The sequence below is a fragment of the Nilaparvata lugens genome, chromosome 1 (assembly GCF_014356525.2).
Source record: "Nilaparvata lugens isolate BPH chromosome 1, ASM1435652v1, whole genome shotgun sequence".
Lineage (NCBI taxonomy): Eukaryota > Metazoa > Arthropoda > Insecta > Hemiptera > Delphacidae > Nilaparvata > Nilaparvata lugens.
Genome location: NC_052504.1, coordinates 16399302 through 16423018, shown reverse-complemented (window position 1 = coordinate 16423018; position 23717 = coordinate 16399302). Strand labels below are relative to the sequence as shown.

General features: G+C 35.6%; 1 protein-coding gene across 1 annotated transcript in view; it reads left to right on the top strand.

The window, feature by feature from the left end:
• Positions 1-23717, top strand: part of LOC111064562 (brefeldin A-inhibited guanine nucleotide-exchange protein 3) — a 51957-nt gene that overhangs the window by 5561 nt on the left and 22679 nt on the right. Inside the window, exons 7-20 of the mRNA XM_039419896.1 lie at positions 577-709; positions 1308-1405; positions 2625-2809; positions 4724-4944; positions 6060-6167; positions 6548-6695; positions 7604-7764; positions 8502-8664; positions 9869-9976; positions 12203-12412; positions 13241-13457; positions 15054-15233; positions 18332-18496; positions 20219-20555. Of these exons, the coding sequence (XP_039275830.1) occupies positions 577-709; positions 1308-1405; positions 2625-2809; positions 4724-4944; positions 6060-6167; positions 6548-6695; positions 7604-7764; positions 8502-8664; positions 9869-9976; positions 12203-12412; positions 13241-13457; positions 15054-15233; positions 18332-18496; positions 20219-20555 (2434 nt within the window). The remainder of the gene's footprint in view (positions 1-576; positions 710-1307; positions 1406-2624; positions 2810-4723; positions 4945-6059; positions 6168-6547; positions 6696-7603; positions 7765-8501; positions 8665-9868; positions 9977-12202; positions 12413-13240; positions 13458-15053; positions 15234-18331; positions 18497-20218; positions 20556-23717) is intronic.

The window sequence follows — 23717 nt, the reverse complement described above, 5'->3', positions numbered from 1 at the left end:
ACTAACAATTCTTCAGAATCAGATCAAGTCAGTACAAAAACAAGATTACCATACTATAAAAATTATCGAATAGAAATAAAAATGTAAGCGTGATCAACAGTAATCAAGAATAGTGAGGAATTTATAAATATATTTATTAACACCATTTGAAATTAATTAACAAATTATTAGAATCACGGTAGATTTTAAAGAAGCTTCAAACTTTTTTAATATTCACTCTTGAAAGTGTCATCCAATTACATTATTGTACAACTTGAGCCATTGAACTCTGATGGGAGATGCAAGGATTTGCAAGAGGTTCAACTCAAACCAAACCACATTCGATATAAAACTGTACATTAACCGATTATGAATGCTTACTCAATATGTTCATTAAATGGAAGAAGAGTAATTAGAAACAATTGTATCTTATCTACTGTTGAGATACAAAAATCTGCTCAAATCAATGTTTACAAAAGAGAAAATAGAGAAGGTATTTTGAAATTTGATCTTTTATTTCAATTATTGTCAATTAGTATATTTTTCTAGTGTTGATTGTTTTTATGTTGTTGAATCATATGACTATTTGTTTTGCAGTATCGGCATAGAACTGGTGAGACTAGTGGGCTGTGTTGGATCTCTACGGCCTGTATTGGAGTCGGTGTATCATAGAATGCTTCTCTATCCTCCACCACAACACCGGCTTGAAGCTTTAAAAGCTCTGAGAGAGGTATCAAACAACCTTTTATCTTATAACATGAATATTTGTTCTGAGAAATTCATTCCTTTTTTCTAACAAATTTGAATTAGTAGATAAATATATCTCTATATCGCCTTTAAACAATACATAAAAGATAGTCATTTTAATATCACACTTCAATTCATACCTGTATCGTGGTATTCTTAATCCACTTCAATTAGTTTAGTATAGCAAAAATGAGAATATGTGTAGATATTTAAAAAGGATGACAATTTCACGTAACAGATTTTGGGTAAACCTTGTTTTTGAAATATAAAAAATGTAGTAATCAAATTGTAAAAAAATATTTCCACAAGGAGAGCCTTGAAAGGACAAGAAGAATCCAATGGATTGGATTGAAGGGTAATCAAAGGGTGAGTAGAGGGCGATATTGTGGAATTTGCTAATTTAAATTGAAAAAATTATATAATTAATTTGATATAAAATATGATCATTGAATAAATTATATGAGTATTATGAAATTTGTAGTTTAGAATAAATATTTGAAATATATTCATGAAGGCTTGTTAATTAGTTGATAAGTTCTCCAAAAGCATAAACAATGAATCCGTTGTATTTGAAATTACAGTTGCTGAGAAGTCCCAGTCGAATGGTGGATTTTGCGGGTCCTCTTCTTGTGGAAGACGAAAAAGCCTGTCAGCAGAGTGATATGGCTCTCACTAGGCTGTAAGTGTTGAAAATAGCCACTTTGTAGCAGCGTTCAGCGTATTAGCGTACCCATATCCAATTTATTATTTTGCATGAAACAATTAATTGTCATATTCTAGAAAAATCCAAGCTAGTCATGGTTTTGTCGATAACATTTCAATACTGACGAATTCATATTTGCTGATACTTATTGAATGATAACATTTTGTTATCTGTTGTCAATCTATTTGATAACGCTACATTTTCTAATCAAATGAAATGAGATATTCTATACTAACTACCATATACTATATTTCTTAACAAAGCAAAATTCTTCTTCTTCTTTCAAACAGGGATTAGGCTATTACCTGTTCCGACTCACATTCAGCTTGTAATTAAAATAATACATGTATAAATTAATAGCATTAATATAATCTAATCCAATAACATCATTATCATCATAAGCACTTCTATAATTTACTGATTTAATTTTATAAGTAATAATCATCGCCACCTTTTTCGTCGCCTGCCTATGTCTCTTTTGCCTACCGGTTGATTCTTGAAAATTCTCAATGGAAGTCTTTCAGCTGACATTCGTTTCACATGCTCTTTCCATTGGTGACGATACGATGCAACTCTCTTATTCAGGCAGAAGACAAACAAAACTGATATTAATATTATCGAGTGACCTGGCCGGCACAGGTCTGGTGTTAGAGTTTTCAGGTCTCACCTGATCAATTTCAGAGCCTCTGACATCACCTAACGACTGTTCTTAGACAGCAGGAGACGACGGCTTAACGTGTCTATCCGAAATACGGGAGTAGCTTGAGAAAAATATCTTGCCCGGGCCGGGATAAAACAAAATGTTTTATTCTATATTAATTACGTTATTAAGTTTCATTTCATTCATTCATTTATTCATAGACAATAAATACAATGCAGGCAAATACAACAGGCATTCGCCCAAAACTGCTTTAAACCTTAATTTGGAATACACACTCTAGAGGTTATGTAAATTATAACTTAATTTACACACTATTTTGAGTTCAAAAAATGTATGTACTACAATAATTTTGAATTTATCAGATTAATTAATTTTAAAATCTATTATAAATCCAAACAAGAAATCTTCCTTCACAATCACAAAAAATATTTAAAATTTCACTTAAATCTACAAATTATACTAATGTTAAAATTCTAAACGACAAAACATCTAAAGTTGTTGATTGAAGTTGTAATAATCAGTGTGTTGTTTCAGTGTGATGGACTCGATAGAGGAGTGCGCGCGCTGCAGTGACCCGGCCATAGTGAATGCGAGTGTGTCGTGCATCGTGGCCATGCTCAGCACCCTGCAGGAGCTGGCATCAGGCAAGTTCATTGCCGAACGCTACTGCGAGAAGATCAACGCCATCTACCCCTCGCTCAAGAACTGTGACTACAGAGGTAAATACTTTATCATGTCTACAGTATCATAAACGTTCTGTTTATATTTGAAATTATATAAAAATAAATTTGACGATTTTTGTAACGCCAGCTGCTATAATTTCCATCCCTAGGTTTTTTCAGAGTCTTACTAATCTCACTAAGTTTTGTTCAATATTCACTAATCTTTATTATTTTCATCCATGAAAATGCATCCAATAAATTAATAAAAACTATTCAACACTTCGAGTTTGGAGAAAGTCAAAGCTCTATTATCAGTAGGCTACTCCGTTTTTTGTGAAGTATGACTTTAAACCTTGGACAATACCTGAAAAATTGGGTTATACAGTTGTCTATAGTATATATAAATCAGTGGCGAGGCGTGACTTTTTGGCTCAGTCATCTCCAGGAACAATTCAGTTGAAAGATTGAATGAAAGCTGCACACCCCTTCCCTATTTAAAAGATAATAATCTTTAATTTTAGACGATTATTTATTGATCAAAATGAAATCTAGTAAAATATAAGTTCACTATTAAAAATCCTAGAGTTGAAAAGTCTAGAACTTGGCTGAATCTCAAGCTTGGAAACTGGCCCTAAATAATTGAAATCAATTGAAAAAATTGAAATGAAACTCTTTATTCTTTATTGATTCATAAAACAAGTACATCAAAAATGACAGGGAGAGGAAAAATAAGGTAATTTTGTGCTATTCCTCTCCCAAATTTAGTTAAGGTTACACATAGTCCGAAATAGGTTTTGTAGCTATTCACTTCACTAAATTTTCAGTTCTTAATTATTTTCACAAAGTAGATTTTTAAATTTAGGTGCTTCAAAACCAAACATACGAGTAGAAGAAATAATAATAAAAATAATATTATCAATAACAAATTGCAAACAAAATAATTATCGTACGGTTTGCAACACTAGCGCGGAACAGTGGGATCGCAGAAAATAGCGATGTCTTTGACCGTTTACTTCACCATCGTTTACGGGGAGATTGAGAGTGATGATGCAGAAGAGTGGTGGTATCCAATGCTAAATAGCATTACTGGAATCGCATATTTTTGAGAATCACATTGAACGGATGGAACTGATGATGCAGTAGTCTACTATATTCAAACTTGGCGCGCTCGCAAACATACGTTTCTCTTTTGGTTTCTTCACCTTTTTTTGTATTTATTTTAAATATTTTCTATTTAATAATATACACATTACATATCAATTTCTGTTCATTCATCGGGGAATCCAGAGATGACCGGACGCCTCGCCTCTGATATAAATCCTAGCACCTCACCTCTAATTCGCTAAATCAACTAATTATCAAGAAGTATTCTACTCTTACAATTTTTTTATTCAAATTACAGGAGCTGGACTTGTTAATACTTGATTTCAGTCAAAAAAGTAAAAGATGATGAGAAACAACTAATAATTTATAAGTTGGGATAGTCGGGAAACTGTATCTGCAAATATTATTGTAAATACTGGTGATAGTTCTGCTACATGGATTTGAAAAGTTTATCATTGAAAAAACCGAATGCTCTTTTAATGTGATTATCTATCCATTTTTTAACAGAAAACAAGTGGCTGTTAAACCAAGAGGCCTAGTCCAAAACTCCTTTTTTCCAGATTTGTAAATATAACTGGCATTTTGGATTATTTGAAGTTTCTACTCTAAACACTGAGTAGTTTATATAGAGTAGATTGGTTGCATTCGATTATTACGCCATTTTTGATTATTTGAAGTTTCGATTATTACACCATTTTCGATTATTTGAAGTTTCCAGTCTAAAAATTATATACCTACCAATTACCATTACCGGTACTTTTAATTTTTCGATAGGTTCCAACACTCATTATTCATATGACATCATTATAAAACGCTGTACTCGTAAAGTATCCCTGGAATTGAATAGATGTATTTGATGGTGTGCAGGACCAGTGACGTATGAGAGTATGGCACGTCTGCCGCGGCTGTACAGAGAGCGGATGGAGCGTGAATGGGCAGGGGTGGGGGTAGGTGCGGGTGCGGGGGAGGCGAGTGACGGAGAGGGGGGCAACAGCAGCCGAAGCAGCAGCAGCGGAGTGCTCAGCAGTGCACACTCGTCCGGACAGACTGAGGGACCTGAAGACGAGTTCAGGCTCGATGACTCTGATGTAAGCACATCAATCACTTTCCTCTAGCTTACATTCACAGAGAATGAGACAATTGAAAAGAAACATGGTCGCTAGAAAGAACATCTCATACTTATTGCGGTGTGGGGCCGGTGCTTTTGGAATTATTATGGACTGTAATAGAAAAATGTTAAACATTAAAATCAATTACAATCAATTAAATCAAATACAATAAATTAATTACAATCAATTGAAATCAATCAATTACAATTATTGTGCTTCACAAACTCTGCCATAAGGACAAAACTAGTCTGAAACATACAAAAAGAGGTATTGTTTTTACAGGAGTAGTGTGTGAATGTTAGATTGAGCATTAAAATACGTGAAAACTTGTTGTTTATCTAATTTATTGTACTACAGGAGGCTTACATTACAATTTTACTATATTGCAGTTGAAATAATAGTGAACTGAAATATCTCTCAAATGAACAGGATTCTGCAGTATGAACAAGATATGGTGGAACCTACTTCTTACTTGTTTATAATAATTCAGAACATCCGGGACTGTTGAGAGCAGAGAACCTATATGCTTGTTTATTTTATGGCGAGCGTTACATTTACGCGACCCATCCGTACCCTGTTATCATCTAGCGTAGGCTATATTATTATGGATCGTGTTATACTGTGTTCAATGTTATACAATGCTAATGGAAAGGCTTGTAGCCTACCATGTCTAATAATAATCTGTTAAATAATGTTCTATTCATTAGAATAATGTAAATGCGGCGACAATTATTTAAGTTTTAGACTATACTACTATTTACTATCCATACTACATTTCTATCGGTCTTTTTAAATTCATTCTGAGGCTCTGATGCTACCCTAATAAAAATGTATGTATCCTCCGTTACCGATTCGTTGAACATGATAAATATGGTAAATGATGAATATGCGTTTACATTTTTGCTCACTTTACAATTGCTTCTCCAAAAGTATTCATCAAAATCATATAAAAAGAATCATAAGGCCAAAAATCGCTTTCCCTGCTAAAAAAAATAATTTTTTTAACTCATTTAAGCTATTTATTCATGTAAAGTCAATCACGTCATTGCGATTGTAACAATACTTGATGACTAACTCTGTAATTTTGCTAACAGATGGAGGAATTGGTGGCTGAAGCAGAAAGAAAGAAAGAAGAGAGGGAAGCTTTGCGCTTGGAAAAACTACCTAAAACTCTAAATTTTGATGATAATACCACCACTCGGGTAAGTTATGTTGTCCAATATTATTGTAGTTTAACAATGATAGATACAATATCATTCCCAACCCATTATGAATGATTGGGAAAGGAACAACAGGCTTAAAGCTCAAAACTAATATGACTATCATTTTCATGCTTTGGATAAATAATCTAATCAACTTGCATCTTAATATCCTTGACTGATTATACAGCATTCGTCAGTATGCATGCTTTGGATAAATAATCTAATCAACTTGCATCTTAATATCCTTGACTGATTATACAGCATTCGTCAGTATGCATGTGTTGTAAGCTTGTAAGTCTTAACCAATGAAATTAATGGAAATTTTTTATTTAATTTAATTTTTTAAATTGATATGTTTTGTTTTGTTTGCTGTTCAACAGACTGCAGCTGACAGTTTCGATGCAGAGAGACAGAATGCTCGTGAGTTTGTAGTTGCTCTAAACAATCTTCTTCCAACGCTTCTGTCTTTGAGGAGTTCTATTCAGGTTGATGAAGCTATACAAGAGTTTTCTTCCAAGTACTGCCAAGGTAAACTCACTTATTACTCATTACAATGAACTTGCTAGAGATGATTGCTGGTCTTATCTATCTATCTATTGTTTTTTGTTTTGTTTATTGTCTATTGTTTATTGTCTATCTATTGTTTTTTTCAACAATGAATTTGACTTTAATATCAACTACACCGAATTTTTATCATGTTTTTCATATCTCATCTAATTTCAATTCTTTCCTTTAATTCGAATGGCTGTTTAAACCTATCTTTTCATAATTCTATTTCATAGAGAACTCTTGAAAATCTTCAAGATTAATTTTTGCAGGGTTAATTTAACTATGTTTTATTAGTACTATGTCATATTACTATGTTCAAATAGTTTATATCTTTCAATTGTAACTAAAGTCTGTGATATATTACTTTTAACATGAAGAGGAGAAACCCATTTCTCCCTCCACAGTTGGTAGCGTAGACAAAAACGGACATCCTGCGCACAATTGGATGCGCCGTGTCATTTTGCTTCATGTTCTTGTGATGAAAACATCTCTGTGACATACACAAACCCATATACCTGCTGACCAGTACACTACTTGGAACATTGCCAGCAATAGCTGGAGGGGAGTGTTGGTGCGACGCGTTGCAAAGCTCTCTCACACCGACACAAAAGAAGGAGAATGCTGCTAGGTAGTGGGAGCTATTAGTGGAGGATAGAGCATCGGACCTCTCCGTCTTCGAGAAAGAGCCGTGTTAAAAGTAATTTATCTCGCACTTTAGTTTAATTATGCAGGATTAATTTATTCATCTATCTATTGACAATAATAATGCTTGACTAATTGTTTATGTCAAACCTTGAATGGATGATATGCATCTACAATGAGTGATTGATTCTTCATGAATCCTGTCTGGTATTATTTTTATTCGAATATTCTTTTTTGTATTTCAGGTCTCTATTCAGACAACAAACACATGGAAGGAAACGCCTCTCCTACAATTATCAACGCAGATGGAATCTATCTTGCAACATATTCAGCGTTGTTGCTAAATTTGAAGCTTATTCAACATGGCTATTACCAGCATGAAATGAAAAATGTTCCGTTGAATGAGGTTTGTACAATGTACACTCTTACAATATACAGCATGATATTGAAAATCTCATAACCGAGTGATTGAATTAACATATTTTGTTTTATTTAATAAATAGAGGGCTACTAACGGTAAATACTTCCTCCTATACATACTGTAGAAAGATCATAAGATGACATATCTTCTGACTTCTGAAAATTTTCAAACTTTGAAAACTTTCTGGCGATTATCAATAAAATTTAGGAGATCTATAATACATGATAAAGGCTCCCACATTCATAAAACCAAATTTCCCTATTTCTACTATACATGTCCAATGTAAAGCTTTCTGCATACAGGGACATTAATAACGTCCACTAGCTGCTGCGGGAACGCGGAATTGGAAATGTCCAGAACTAAAATGTACATGACATTGTCAATTCCGCTTTCCCGTAGTAGCTTGTGTGGACGCTACTAATGTACCTGTGTGCAGCATGCTTTACACTAGACATGGATAGTACGGATAGCTATGTGATAATTATATTGTATGTTTTTTGCCTTTAGAGCCTAGAGCCTTTCAGCTCTTTTATAGGACTTTGTATCCTATTTGAAACAGGCCCCGTTGGTATATCACGTCATTCCACAAGAAGTGTAATAGATTCAAACGTATTGCATTCAAATTTCATCTCAAATTTGATATTTCTCTTCGAAAGGAAGTGCTACATTTTATCGCATGGACTGGGGTACTGATAAATGAATGTATGTTGTATCATTTATAGGAACAGTTTGTTGAAGAGGTTCACGGGAGTGGTGTTCTGGTGTATTTGTCGGCCACTTGGTTGTCTGAGTTGTACCAGCAGGTGTTGGTTTGCAGCTTTCTGCAGCAGAGCGGGTACAGCCCAGCCTCCACAGATAACCTGGCACTCATTAACCTCCTAACAGGTCCACACTAACTTCTAATCATTGTGCTCATCGAACTACCCTGCCTGTCTTCCTTCTTGCTTGGCTTGTCATGTTTTCCATTGTTTTTTAAATTCTGTTTTGTCACAAAACTCCGTTTTACTTTTCAGTTTTTTATCATTTCTAGGCGCTGCACAATTTTCTGTCGCACATTTTCCTTCTGGCTACTGAAGCAACACCTTTGGTTTCTCCACCAAGCACCAACATGTTTTTCCTCTATTGCATCAATACTGTTCCCACCTGCATGTTCAATTAGATAGGAGATCATTTATTATTCACAACCAACCTGTACAAAAATTATAATTAATGCATTGATAAGAGTGTATATTGATAGAAAAGTGTGGCATTAGAAATTATATAATTATACTGATTTCTCCAATCTCATCAAACATTGTTTTCATTTTGTCTTTTTAGATTATAATATTCCTTTCTCTTATATTTTTTTAACATTTTAGCCCCCTACTCCTGCTATAACTTCTACTGGACATGTATATCATGAAGCTTCTTCTTCCAGTTGAAATTCTGAAAGCTTCCTCCGGTTCATAAAATATTTGCTTAGTGCTTCATTATCCAGTCTTTTTTGTTCTTCCATGAGAACCAAATCACGAGGTTCGGTTTTTATTTTGTTTATGTGTGAGAAAGTTCTGTGTTGTAGATCAAACTCGATACAAAGGCTGCATGGTCCTGCATGAAATTTATTTCGAGTATATAATTCTCCTCAATTATTCCTTACTTCAGCTTCATATATATAAGATTTTATAATGTTTGTAGTTAAATATTTATTCTGTTATTCACTACCCAATTCTTCATTTCTATTATTTTTAATTGTTGCATTGCTTTAAGGAAAATTCTAGTTTGAAAAAACTAATTTTGAATTCACTGACATTTTTATTTTGTGTACTAGATGACTTCCTGTTTCTGTCAAATGATTATTGGTGCATTGTATTCATAAGATCAATTCAAAAACGAAATTACTAATATAATCATCATAAAAATAATATAAATATAATTTTCACTTATATAAAATCCAACTATGGTTCACTTCAGTCGAAAAAACTGCAATGGACCTGAGAAAGTTCTGTTTTCAATATGATACTTCAGTATTTCAAACTATTCCTGTCAGTTATAAACCTGAAAAGCAGTTTTGTCCCTTATTAGATTGAACGTCTAAAATCTATTATTTCAGATTTCGATGGATTGGGCAGTTTCCAACAAGGTGGCCAACTGCTAACTGACTTTCAACGTCTTGAGAGGGCCACATCCAGAAGTGAAATGTCACAGGAAGTTGAATCAGGTTAGCTACTATGTATTCACTCTTGCTTGCCTAGTATCATCTAACTTCTTCAAAAATTTTAAAAATTTCATTTTTTTTTTGAATTGAATTGAATTTATTTGGTTCCAACATAATAGTACAGCATACAATGTACATTATTTATACACAGTATACATAATATAAAAAATATAAGTACACAATTACTGAAACTATGCTCACATGAACCTTAAGATTCAATAGTATAAAAATTTGAATTGAATTGAAAATAATGAAATACCGAATTCAGCCTAATTTGTATTTGTACAGAAACAGTAAGATACATATTTAATAAGGATAGCATCAGCTTATGAAAAGTGAAATGCGCTTGTTCGTGCCTTAAGGTTTACACAGAGTATAGTTATTATATATTAATTTATAAACATCATGAGGTATACAGATGGAAAAGGGTACTTGGCAATTGCTTCAAGAATGCAAGGAAGCGTTTGGAAACAGTTGAATGTACGAGGATCATTTTTCCAATCTCCGATCACATTGTTATTTCCATAAAAAAGTGCGGCCAGATCGTCAATTGTTGTCGAGTAATAAGCCCCGAAACACGGCCGCCTTGCTTGAGTCTCCAGCCAAATGCTAGTTGCTTAGCGTTATCCGTTTCTGGAAGCAAAAAGCAACTTTCAGCATAAAACTAACGTATAACTATTCAAGTTTACGCAGGAAACGTTATGAATGATGATATTGTGCGTGAATAGTGTCGGAGAATTGAATACATCATGAAATTAATTCCAGAATCGTTGTGATCCATGACTCACAGTGCTAGTGCAATCAAACGGCTTCTCCAGCAAATTAAATGGGATAATACCAATAATTCCGATCACCCACCGAACACACCTGACTTGGTCACCAGTAACTTGAAAATTTTCCCCAAACTCAAGACAAGACTTCGAGGGCAGAGCCTACAAACTAACGAGGAGCTCCAAAACAATGCCATAGTTCAACTGGTCTGGTTGTCACCCCGACTACTTGACACCTGGTCATTTTGGCCATAGGCGACTACCTGTACCCTCGTAAAAATATTCCATTGCAGTCAAGTTGTCCCCCCGACTACTTGACACCTACTGGACCAAAGGTGTCAACTAATCAAGACCGTAAACGACAACTTGACACCTCGCACTCTCGCGTCAGGGTGTCCCCTCGACTAGTTGTCACCTCCTCAGAAAGGAGACAAGTAGACGGGGATGGCTCACGTCTACATGACACCTTGCACGCCGAATACTTGTCACCTACAGAGCACCAGTTGGCACAACTTACACCCCCGCGGCATAGGGAGGAGGGATCAAGCAATTTTTATTACTGGTTATGAAGTAGAATTGAATTCTTAGCACCTTTGGTTCAGTAACATTTCCCCGTCAAACGCACGGTTAGGGAAATATTCGCCGTCTATTTTTAGGACAAATTTTTTCGAGTTGGTTGTAAACAGAAAAAAATGAATAATGACCCCTTTTGATGACTGAACCAGATGTAGAACACAATTCTAAACACATTTTGTTCAGTTATATTTTCCCATCAGACGCACCGTTTACGAGTAAATTGAGCCTAATGCTAGGACAGTCAAATTTTCATCCATCAATGATATGGCAGATGAAGCTATCAGTCTGGTTATCAACTGAGGTATTACATGAAGTCTTATTATATATCTTACATCATCTAAATTAGGAATCTTAATGCCTTTTCATATAGAACTTGATAGTTAGGCTTCATTTTTCAACTTTCAAATGAAGAGCTAGCCGGAATGGTGCATAAATTATAAATGGCTAGCATAAATTATTATGTTTAAGAATAATCATAAGTGTAGTAACGTTTAGTGAAAAAATTATTCTTCCATATACATTCGCCTTCTATCTATGGGCAATCGGAGGTTGAAAAAATGAACCTCGTATTTATTTATTTAACAACCATGACAAAACAACTCAACCATAAAATGTTTGGAAATGGAAAACAGGCTTGTAGCCCTTACTATTCCATTCCCGAATTTTGATTGCATATTAGCCCGAAAGAGATTACGATTCTTCAGCAGTTTTTAACATACACATTTTGATCCTAAAATAATCACAAAAAATTTGAATCTAGAATGTTAATGTAGGAAATTAATTCAAACAATTAACTGTATATAGTATCAAGTCAAAAACTTGATATCTTGTTTATTGTATTAGTAATATTTGGTTTTGAATGATTTGTGGGTGGTTGTTGTAGGTGTGAAGTTGTCGCGTCGGGTGCTGACATGCTGCTGGGACTCGATGCTGGGAGTTCTGTCAGCGCCGATGTCTCTGAGCGGCAAGCGCTCGAACGCAGCCGGCCTGCCTCTGCTGAGCAGTGAGGCACTCAAGGAGTCGTTGCGACGCGAGGCACTCGTCAACAGCCTTGAGGCACTGCAGCGCGCTGCCACGCTATGCAATGTTTTAGGTGAGTACAGCTCAGTAACCGGCCCTTAGATGTGGCTTATGGTGAACGCTTAGTGAGGAGGTAGAGATAGAGATGGAGAGGTCGAGATAGAGGTAACTCAATGTAACATAATACCATAGAGAAAAGATAGCATAATAAGATATCCCATGGTCGTTGATGTTCAAAATTTCAAGCCGATTTTTTGTTAACTCAACCCGATTACTGTCGACTACTGTCTATTATTACTGTTTCAGCCGGGTGAGAGTATGAGAACGGCACAGTATAAAAGGCTACCAGCGTCACATAGCTTGACGAAAAACTACTACGAAAGCCCCGCACACACACATCGATTTTTGTTTGTACGATTTTTTGCCGTCCTTATGAATTCTATCAGATTAAACGGAACTTGGCAAACATCATTTGTTTGAAATCATCTGTTTAATCTAATATAATTTATAAGGATGGCAAAATACCGTACGAACAAAAATCTATGTGTGTGTGCGGGGTTTAAGACATCGATTTGAGTTAACAGTGAGATTAGGAACATAAACTTCTTATACCATGGGATATCCATGGTGCTATATTTTCAGATATTATCCATTACTAAAATGTGGTTCAGGTTGCCGACACAGAGGTAACTCAATGTAGCATAATACGTTTTGTGTTATGGGCTCAAATGAGATATCATATAATCCATCTATTTTGTTACACGTTATCAAAGATGGAATAACAATAATGATAATGAAAATCATAAATTGAATTTAATAGGAATATTATGAACATTGGAAAGTTTTTCAGATATAGGTACTGTATCAAATGAGATCTCATACAATGTATTTATTGTGATAGGTATGCAGAACCGTTGCGGTGGTATATTCGCCCTGCTGGCGTCAGCGTCGTGCCCGGAGAGTGATGGCGGCTCGGCACTGGGCTCGCTCAGCCTACCCCTCCCCCTCTCCAGGCAGAAGAAGTTGCACGCCTCGCATGCTCTCAGCATGGATGTGCTGCTCTCCAGAGGCGTCGAGCTGGGCAGCCATGCTCCCGACTGCTGGACGCATGTCTTCAGGTGAAAATTAATTAAATATAAGATTTCTGGCAGTATATAACATCAGTATAGATTCTATAGTGTAGGTCTATACCTATATGTCAATTATATATCCTATTTAGTCTCGTTAATTCCATAACCTTGTTTGGATAAATATGTTTTGCAGTAAACTTACGATTAGCGATCTTATTTTGTTTTGTTTTATAACCTTGTTCGGCCATTGTCAATTTTGGTATTGTGCCTAATACCAGGCGTACACCAACGTGAAAGTTTTGTTGCGGTGCGAATTCAATTCGCAGAACTTGCCGTGCGGAAATTTAATACCATTGCGGTGTCAGTATGTGCTGGCGCAAACCAATGCGTTGCAAAATATTCCCTTGCGAATAATTCGCAGCTTTTGCTACATGCAGCATTTGCAGCGCTTTTTCGTGTTGCGAATTTTGTGGCGAGTTCTGGAACTACACTAGTTTCGTCTGCCTTAAACAACATAAGTGAAATCGAATATTTCCGCGCTCCACATTGCGATTATTTCGCTTCCCAGTGTGCGTGTCCCAATAATTCGCAACGAAAACTTCGTTTGGAAACCGCAGTCTGAATTCTTGAAAATTCCACAACGAATTTGTACGCATCGGTGTGCGCATACCTTACGTTTGTAAAAAAATTGAATTTATCGATTAAGTATTTTGATAGGGCAGCTTGAAAGTTCAATAGTAATCACTACTCTGTAGGGTGTGTCATGCTATAATATTATTCGTGGGCCATAATTATTCACAATCCATTCAACTCAATAGGAATTCAAAAATAGACGAAATTTGAATTTTCAGTATTTTAGATAGTCAAAATCTATCCTGGTCATTCTCATTATCAATTCTTCGATGATTAGTTTAAAAGCCAAAGAAATTTATGCACTTGCGTTTTTCAACCACTTTGATGACTGATGATGAAAACTTCAAACACCAGGAAGATAGAAGGATAGATTTTTAGAATGAAATTAAATTTGATATGATTATAAACAATTATGCTCTATATTAAAAACAGTACTTTGCCTAAAAACAGTTGTTAGGTGATGTCACCTGAAATCGGACACCAGACCTGATCTAGCCAGATCACTCAATTTTATTATTATTGTCTCTATACTGAAAATTTTATCAATGCCGAAGTTGTACTGTTTTAAGAAAATAAAACCCCAGGTTACCAATTGATTCATAAAAAAAACTATCAAGTTACCTAGGAACACAAATATAGTAATATAAAATGAAATAATTATATCCTTCAATAATATAAGAAAAATCTATTTTCTAGTTGAAAATAGAATTATTTGAATGCACAATACTAAATGGAGTTGAAAAATTCAATACGAAAGGAATTTTATTGGAATGCTTCTTGAAATTTTATTAAACAGCTATTTTTATCCTCCACCTTTTGCAATCCTGACATCCTAGAGATAGAGTCTATGATTTTAATAGTGACTATCTCAATTCCAACAATTACTCCAGTGGGTTGTGTTCAACTCTGTTACTGACTTTTTCCATAAGTTCATATATTTGTCTTTTGCAAGATCGAAATACAACGTTTTTGATAAAATATTAATATTTTTGAATAACCGTTAATTTTCAGATGCTGCTTGCACGTTAGTCAGTTGGAGCATAACTTTTTCGGTCGCAATCAGCAAGGTGTGAATTTGGCGCCAAAATCCAACGCTAAAACTTCCAGTGCAAATACTGCAGCCACTGAAAAATTGTCCACCGCTGAAAGGCTAAATCTCAGCTTCGCCCAAGAAGAAGATGATGACGTTTGGTGAGTACATTTTCTATTTATTTATATCCTACTTCTCTCTATTCTTCTCCTTTTACATTTTCTATTTTCATCCTATTCTAGTCAAACCTATTTAAATCATATTTTTGATTCACGCTCCTCATCTATTGACATCATTTCCTTTTTTCTCTCGTTGAACTTCATCAAAATTCAAAATTAGACTGAGTAATAATACTTCAAAATAGTTATTTGTGCAACTAGTGCGCAAAGTGACAGTTTGCTGCATCGAAAGAAACGTTTACGCCCGAGCCGTAGGCGAGGGCGGAATGGTTTCTTGAGTGCAGCAAACGAACTTTGCGCACGTATTTCACATTAAATTTTTCCTACAGTTACCATTGAATATGAAAAGTGGGTAATTATGGGTAAAATTGCCTGAATAATGTAGTAGTGTTTGAATGGCGGGGGGCAGCTGTGTGGTGTGTGCTGTGGTGGCACTGTGCTGTCGTTGTCCTTGGTTATAATATCTACTTAATAATTAGCGCGTTGTGCTTCGTTGCACCTCTGCTCACTATAGCAGCCACAGCAGTCACTGTTACCAACTTAATTTTGATTTTGCTGCACTGGTGCTCCATATAACCTACTAACTATTTTGCGTTGTCATGCTGCAAATCTGGAGTACGCAAAGTACTCACTTTGCACACTAGTGCGGAAAAGTGATTCTTTGCAGCCTGCAATCAGTGCACAAATGGTCACTTTTCAGGGTATCTGTAGGAAATAGTATATTTCGCACCTAGGGCCGAAAATGGGACTTTTCTGGCTCGAAATCGGTTTTCAAGTCCGAGGCCGTAGGCCGAGGACTAGAAAAGATTGAGAGCCGGAAAAACATTTTTGCCCATGGTGAGAACGTTATTTTTCGCCACACAGGAAAATAAACAATATATATATGAGAATAATGTCTATTATAAGCACTTCCGAAAGCAAAAGTGGAAGGTCATAGCTCTAGCAAATCTGACGTAATCTGAATATCAAGAAATTGTCCAAGTATTTTTATTTTTTATTCTGATTTGTCTAAATAACCTAAAAGATTATGTTCAATTATGTAAGAGGTTGAGTTTATACTTTTTATTCTTCCAAATGACAATAAGATGATATTATTATAAATATTTTGATTATTGAATGATAAACACAAAGAATGAAAAGTTTTTGATCAGCTGTTTTAGCACACTTGAAATTTGGCCAATCTGAATGTCAACGGAAGTTTAGGTTAGAAGTTCTATCCTACTCTGAAAATAGAATTATTTGAATAGTTTATAATATATATCTTATCTGTATTTTATTCATCCAAATAAAATGATAGTATCTTATTGCAAAAACTTTATTCAATTCTAGAAGCATAAACTGATTCCGTTTCATAAACTATTTTGTAAACACGTTCACATCAAATCAGAATCAGCTGACTTCAAGGTTATTTTACAGCCCTAGGGCCGTAAAAATTTTACCGGCCTGGTCAGAAAACAATCACTTTCGGCCTCCATATGACGCACGTAAACCAGCTCATTACATCCAAGTGGGGCGAAAAGGTATTTTTCACCAGATTTTCACGACGTTTGAACTCGATATTTTCATATAAAGAACCACACATTTCCCTTACAAAATACCAGAGACCGTTGTATCTGCAAACTGTATCAAGCAAACTAATTAAATAAACCTACAATCTGATCACTTACAGATTATATAAACTGCCATTTTCATAGAAAACAACATTATGAGAACTAATTCTCTAGCAAAATCGACTCATATGTTTCACTGTAAGGCTATATAACAATTATTATTAAACTAACGAAACAAATATTAGATACACTAGAGTACCGATTAACCGAGTTAATCAGGACCGCTACAACCTCGGATAGTCAAATACTCGGTTAACACGGAGGGCCTAATCTAAATAAGGGGTTAAGGAAATCAAATAAAAATACGTACCATGTGATGTACACCAACATGAACTATATTCAAAACCACACAACTAGATAATAGTAGTACATACTTTAAAGTATTAAAAAGTTACAAAGGTTTGAAAAAATCTTTGACAGTTCTTTGTGTAATCGAACTGCTTCGCTTCTTAGCTGCCAAACTGACCTTGACCTTGGCCGATCCGAGGCTCGGTTAACACGGAACCTCGGTTGACCGAGACTCTAGTATAGCTATTGGAAAATAGCTGAGAAATGAGAACAGTTACGTTTTGGAATGAGAAAAGTTTTTGAATTAAATTCATTATCATTATCTCATTTAGTTTTTTGAAACCCTTTTAAGCCAGCATATATCTTCTAAATCTTTCGCAGTACAAAACCTATATTCTACTTGAATGACTTTCCATGATTTGAATAGCATTAAAATACAATTTTTATCTGATTCATTCCATCTTTACCGGCAGGTAAAGTCAGTTTTGTTACTACTATAACTTACAAAAGTTCAATGTATGGTGAATGAGTGGTTAATTCACCCGATCTGCTTTCAGGAAATGCTGGGTTTATTTCTTCCCATCCAAATATCATCAGACAGTATTAGTAGCGTTTAGCTATCTATTTTATTGTCAATATTTTCAGTTGCTGAAGCCTTCCGAGTATTTGGATTTTGGTATTGGATTTTAATTTGAATTCTAGTTCAGTTTATTATTACTAATCATTTGAGAGAGGAGGATTGAGGTTATGATGTGAAGTGAGAAAAAATAAAATCTAGGAATCAAAAATAATTTTAAATGTTGAGGTTTAATCTTGCGTAGAATTATTAAAACATCAACCATTCCAATTTATTCCACTTTATCTTCTCATCTAATTGTGAGATGACCGATAACTCATTGGTTTCAATTACTGTGTTTCTCTACACAAGATCTCAAAGAAATTGTAAATTTACAATGTATATATATATGCAGTGGTGCGCAAAACCCCCACCCTCCCTCCAAAGCTCATGGACTGAGTCCAAACCTCTCTCTGTGGGCACCCCCGGTAAAATTTTGCATTTTGCAGTTATTCGGGTGAATTTCTATTTTTGAGGAAATAAATTAGATTTGATTTATGTGTTGTATATCTGCTATACTTCAAATAAAAATAAATAACTGTGTGTCTATGTATTGTTGGATGTAGTGTGGACGTGTATGGATTCCTGGCGTCTCCAAGTGGCAACGTGATGGACGTGGGAAATATAGCGGACATTGTTGCCGAGAGCAAGGCTGATGTGGTGAGCCACGGCATTCTCAATCAGGAGTACGCGGCGCGAGTCATCTGTGCGCTGTCTCAGCTTATTGACAGGTAACTCTATCGGGCAGAACAGAAACTGTCAAATAAACTAAATCATAGTAAAAACAATATAAAAACTTGTAGTACCTTAACTTGAAAATGACCTATGGTCGAAACTAGTCGTTAAAATATTTAAAAGTTTTTTATAAATGGTACTACAAGTTTTTATATTGTTTTTATTAATTTGAACAAAAGTAGCCCATATAAGTGAAGTGATTTTACTAAATCATAGGTAATACCAACTACTTTCGGACTGAACAGAAACTGCCAAAAACACATTGGTCCTTATGGGAGTGTTCACACATTGACTACATCGATAGACTAAGACAACTTTTTGAAACACGTATGAACTCTGCCATTTTCCAAAGTCAATTCATTTAATTATAAAATCTATTGAAGCGATTGCATTTTTCCGTCGGATCAATCTTTGTTAACAGAAAATCACACAGAAGAATTACATTTTTAGTAAAAAGTACATTGGTAAAAAGTTTCTAATTTTATTTGCTGTAGAAGAAATTTTTTACAATGAAGAATTATTGTTCTTCACCTAAGAAAACACTCTCTCTTATTCTAAGATTTGATCTAAATTGAAAAATAAGATTCAAATCAAAGTTTATCCATCAAAGGCAATTACAATACACATTATAATACAATAACATTTAATACAATTAAAACAATGAAGTTTTATTCATTGAATAATTTCTTGATAGGCTTAGATAATTCAGATTAATTGAGATTATTTTTTATAGATTTTAGTCAGTTTAAATAGTCAATAAATAATCAATGAAACAGATGATGAAATGGAACACACATAACAAATTGTAGAGTTGAAATTAAACAATGCATTCATCTATAGTTGAGTGAGAAAGTAACTACATACTTGTTCTATTCTCGCATTCAATATTTTAGAACTTTTGAATATTTTTTTATTATAATCATCGTTTAAATGAAACCTTAGCTATTATTATATTCCAATGATAGATGCAGCCTACTGTATGGCCTAATACTTGTTTCATGATTTATTTAACTACAAATAATATATTCAATATTAAATAAAAATACTAAGAAATTGTCAAAAACCACAGATTACATTGAAAGTTAGAAAGACCGGTTTCGGTTGTTACACCATTGCCAATCTCTGATAAACTCCTAACTGGTAATTATGATGTGGAATAATAATATATATTCGAAGATATCTCATAGTATAAGGCCTTTATATTCCTAAGTCACTGTTAGCTCAAGCCGATTGTCAAATTAGTTCTTTTTCGTGATGCTATGTGATGATGGTAGTTTCTCATACTGTGCCGTTCTTACACTGTCACCCAGCAAACCAGTAATAATAGACAGTAGTCGACAGTAATCGGCTTGAGTTAACAAAAATTCGGCTTGAAATTTGGAACATCAACGACCATGTGATATCTTCTTATGCTATCCTTTCTCTATGGTATTATGTTACATTGAGTCACCCCTATCTCTATCTCTACTTCCGTCGACAGTAATCGGCTTTGGTTAACAAAACATCGGTTAGAAATTTAGAACATAGACGACCTATACCATTGGATATCTTCTTATGATATCTTTTCTCTATGATTAAAGTAAATTATACTTGCCTAAACTAAAGGAAAGTTAACCAAAGTAAATGAATTATTGTATTATTTACATACAATTTTACATCATATTCTGTAACATTTTCTATTCGAAACGCTGATTGCTGTGCGAATTTTGCTGTTGTAGGCTTTTCGAAGAAGCAGCGTTGAAACTGAACCTGCAGGCACTGACGAACTTCATCCAGACACTGTGCAGCGCGTCTCAGAGCCAGCTGTTCTCGCGCTACGAGGCCGGCGGGGGCGGTGGTGGAGGGGGTGGCGCCGGGGGCGGTGGTGCTAAGTGGTGGACTCCGGCCCGGCTGGCGATTGCCAAGGCTTGGTTGCCGCCCCTCGACTCGACGCAGACGGGGTCTGCACTGCTGCTCACTCGGGTCGCGCATGTCATGCTCAAGACCATCCACAGCGGCCGACCGCTCATTCACATCATGCGCGCCTGGTCCGTTGTCGGTCCGCATCTCATGGAGGTACACACTTAGCAAACAACATTATAATAGTTTCAAGTTTCAAGTTTTTATTGGGCCAGTTGAACATATAAGTTACATATAGCCAAGTCACAATTCACATTAGAGAAACATACAATAAATTGCACAGATACAATACATACAATAGACAATAATAAATAAAATAAAACAGATCAGTAAAAGCAAATTTACAATTAGATCAGATAATTTCTCCTGTACTTGGGTATCAATAGACAAAAAAAGCATTATATTAAATTGACTAGGGTGTTGTGATCAGCAGTAATGAATTCCTCTACTGAGTAAAATTGATTCACAATCAACCAGGATCTAAGTACTTGGAGAAAACGTTTATTCGGCAAGGATCTAACTTGAGTTGGTAGCAAGTTATGGAATTTGTAGCCTATCACAGGGTAGCTCGACTTGGACTTTTCAAGTCTGCATCTTGGTATATATATACTCTCACGGTTTCTTGTGAAGTGACTGTGAATGTCATTGCTCTTTGGTAGCCTATCCTGCATCTGATGTATATCCTTCAAACATTGATAGATGAACTCATTAATGACGGATAGAATGCCATTCTTAGATAGAAGGGGCTTACAGTGATCTAGATAGCCCGCCCCAGAAATCACCCGGACCGCTCTCTTCTGAATTAACAGAACTTTAGAAGTGCTAGATGCATGACCCCACAATTTCAAACCGTAACTCATCCTCGAATGAAAAAAAGCAAAATAGGCCTGTCTGACCACCGAAATTGGCAGTTCAGACATCAGCCTTCTCAGTAGATAGACAATGCTGCTGAGACTGGAGCACACCATGTCTATATGAGGTTCCCAGAGTAACTTGGCATCAAGAGTGAACCCCAATAGTCGGACCGGCTGCAAATACTCACTGACATCAGATAGAGAAAACAATATACTTTGGGTTTTTGCCTCATTCAGAGACAATCTGTTTAGTGAGAACCAATCACGAGCTTTATCATACAGCTCCATCACATCTGCTTTAGCTTGGGTGACACTCTTATTTGCAGAGAACAAGGAAGTGTCATCCGCATAGAACAGTACATTTCCCGCTAGATAGTAGTGCAAATCATTTATTGCTACAAGAAAGAGTAATGGGCCTAACAATGAGCCCTGTGGCACACCCCGTTTTACCAGAAGAGGAATTGAGCGCTGATCATTCCAATGTACAATCTGTTTTCTCTCAGAAAGGTAAGACTCAAACACCCGAATTGCGCATTCCTGTAAGCCATAATGCTCCAATTTCTTTAAAAGAACTGTATGAGGAATACAGTCAAATGCTCGTGAGAGATCACATAGCATTGAAAAAGTTGATTTCCGCTCCTCAAAAGAATTGATAATCGATTCTAACAGTGATTCCACAGCCATGACAGTAGATTTTCCCTTCCTGAAACCAAACTGAGAAGGAGCCAGGAGGTCATGCTCCTCAAGGTATTTATACAGTTGTGCAAATATGATTGCCTCAAATATCTTAGCAAAAACAGGAATTATAGAAATTGGTCTAAAACTTGAGGTGTCACAATATGGACCCTTCTTGTAGACTGGAACTGTTCTGGAGATTTTGAGTTGTTCAGGGAAAGTACCGCTAGCTAAACAGTTGTTTATACACAATGCTAATATGGGTGCAATAATAACTATCATCTGCTTGAGCAAATTTGGGGTCATGCCATAAATATCCTTACAATTGGAACTTCTGAAACCTAAAACCGCTTCAATTACATCTTGAGCACATACAGGACTCCAGGTGAATTCAGAAACTATGGCAGGCATGTGAGTAAACTGAATAGGTTCACCGTCATTTGGTATATCATTCACAATCTTCTCAACTGACTCAAGAAAATAATTGTTGAAGTCATCTGCTGTGGCAAATGAGTTGTTGGTCTCTTTTGATGATGGTCTTATTTTGTTTATAAGGGTCCAGGCAGCTTTTATTTTATTACTAGACTCCATAATGAGTTTTGCGTTTGCTTCCAATTTTGTTTCCCTAATTTTATTGCGATACCCATGTCTAAGATTCTTCAATACAATGTTCAGATTAGGGTTTGTTTTACACATGTCACTTACCAACAGAATAAGCTCTCTCAGTTCTTCAAGTTCTGGAGTGAACCAATCGCAACTTGGACGGGTTGGACCACCCCCCAGTCGACCAGCATCCCTCCCCGATGATGAGAAAACCCTTTTAGTCTTCACAGGAAACAAAGAATCAAAAAGTTCCTTAAAACTACAAAAGAAAAACGTAAACCCCTCCCTTGCTGACAACGTTGAAATCATATTAAACCAGGGCTCAATTCGATCCTGTAGTGAAGCACAAAAAATCTGAAGACAATTCTCATTAAATGATCGATACTGGATAGTTTTGAGTGTTTTACCCCGTCTATAGCAAGCCAACCGAGCTCTCAGAAGGATATGTTTGTGGTCTGATATTTGATCCTTGCTAACATTCACAGTGAAACAATCCGGATCTAAGTTTGTTACAACTGAGTCAAGAGCTGAGCATCCTCTTGTTGCCTCACTTATTAAACTTGTCAGCCCAAACCCCTGCAAAACATTCAGAAACACCCTGACATCCCTTGGTGAATAAATTGCATTGAAATTATGGTCAGTTCCAATCAACACATAATGACCCACAGACAGTGCATAAGAAATACAAAGCTCCAACTTATCAAAAAACAGGTTTGCATCCCCCCTAGGAGACCTATACATCGATATCACTATGAGTGATAGCTCAACAATATAAAAACCTGCAAATCCCGCCGAAACTTCAACACAGTACGTTGACAAGTCAAGTGGTTTAATAGTAAAATTATTCCTATTGTTAAAATATACAGCTACACCGCCCCAAGGTGACTGTCTACAGAAACTGCCAGTAAGTGCCAGCCTATCAATATTTTGGTAGAATGGTAACTCTTGTTCAACCAGCCAATGCTCTATGATACACAATATGTCAACATTCTGTGATTTACATAAGATTTCAAGTTCATTCAATTTGTTTCTTAAACACTGCACATTTATGGAGCATAAATTCAATCGGAATTTTTTATTATTATTTCTAGAAGACTCTAAATAATTAGGGCTTGACTCATTTACATGCATATCAAAACTTAGATCACTCTTAGGGGCGCCAGGTCGAATCCTAAAAAAGGCTGAC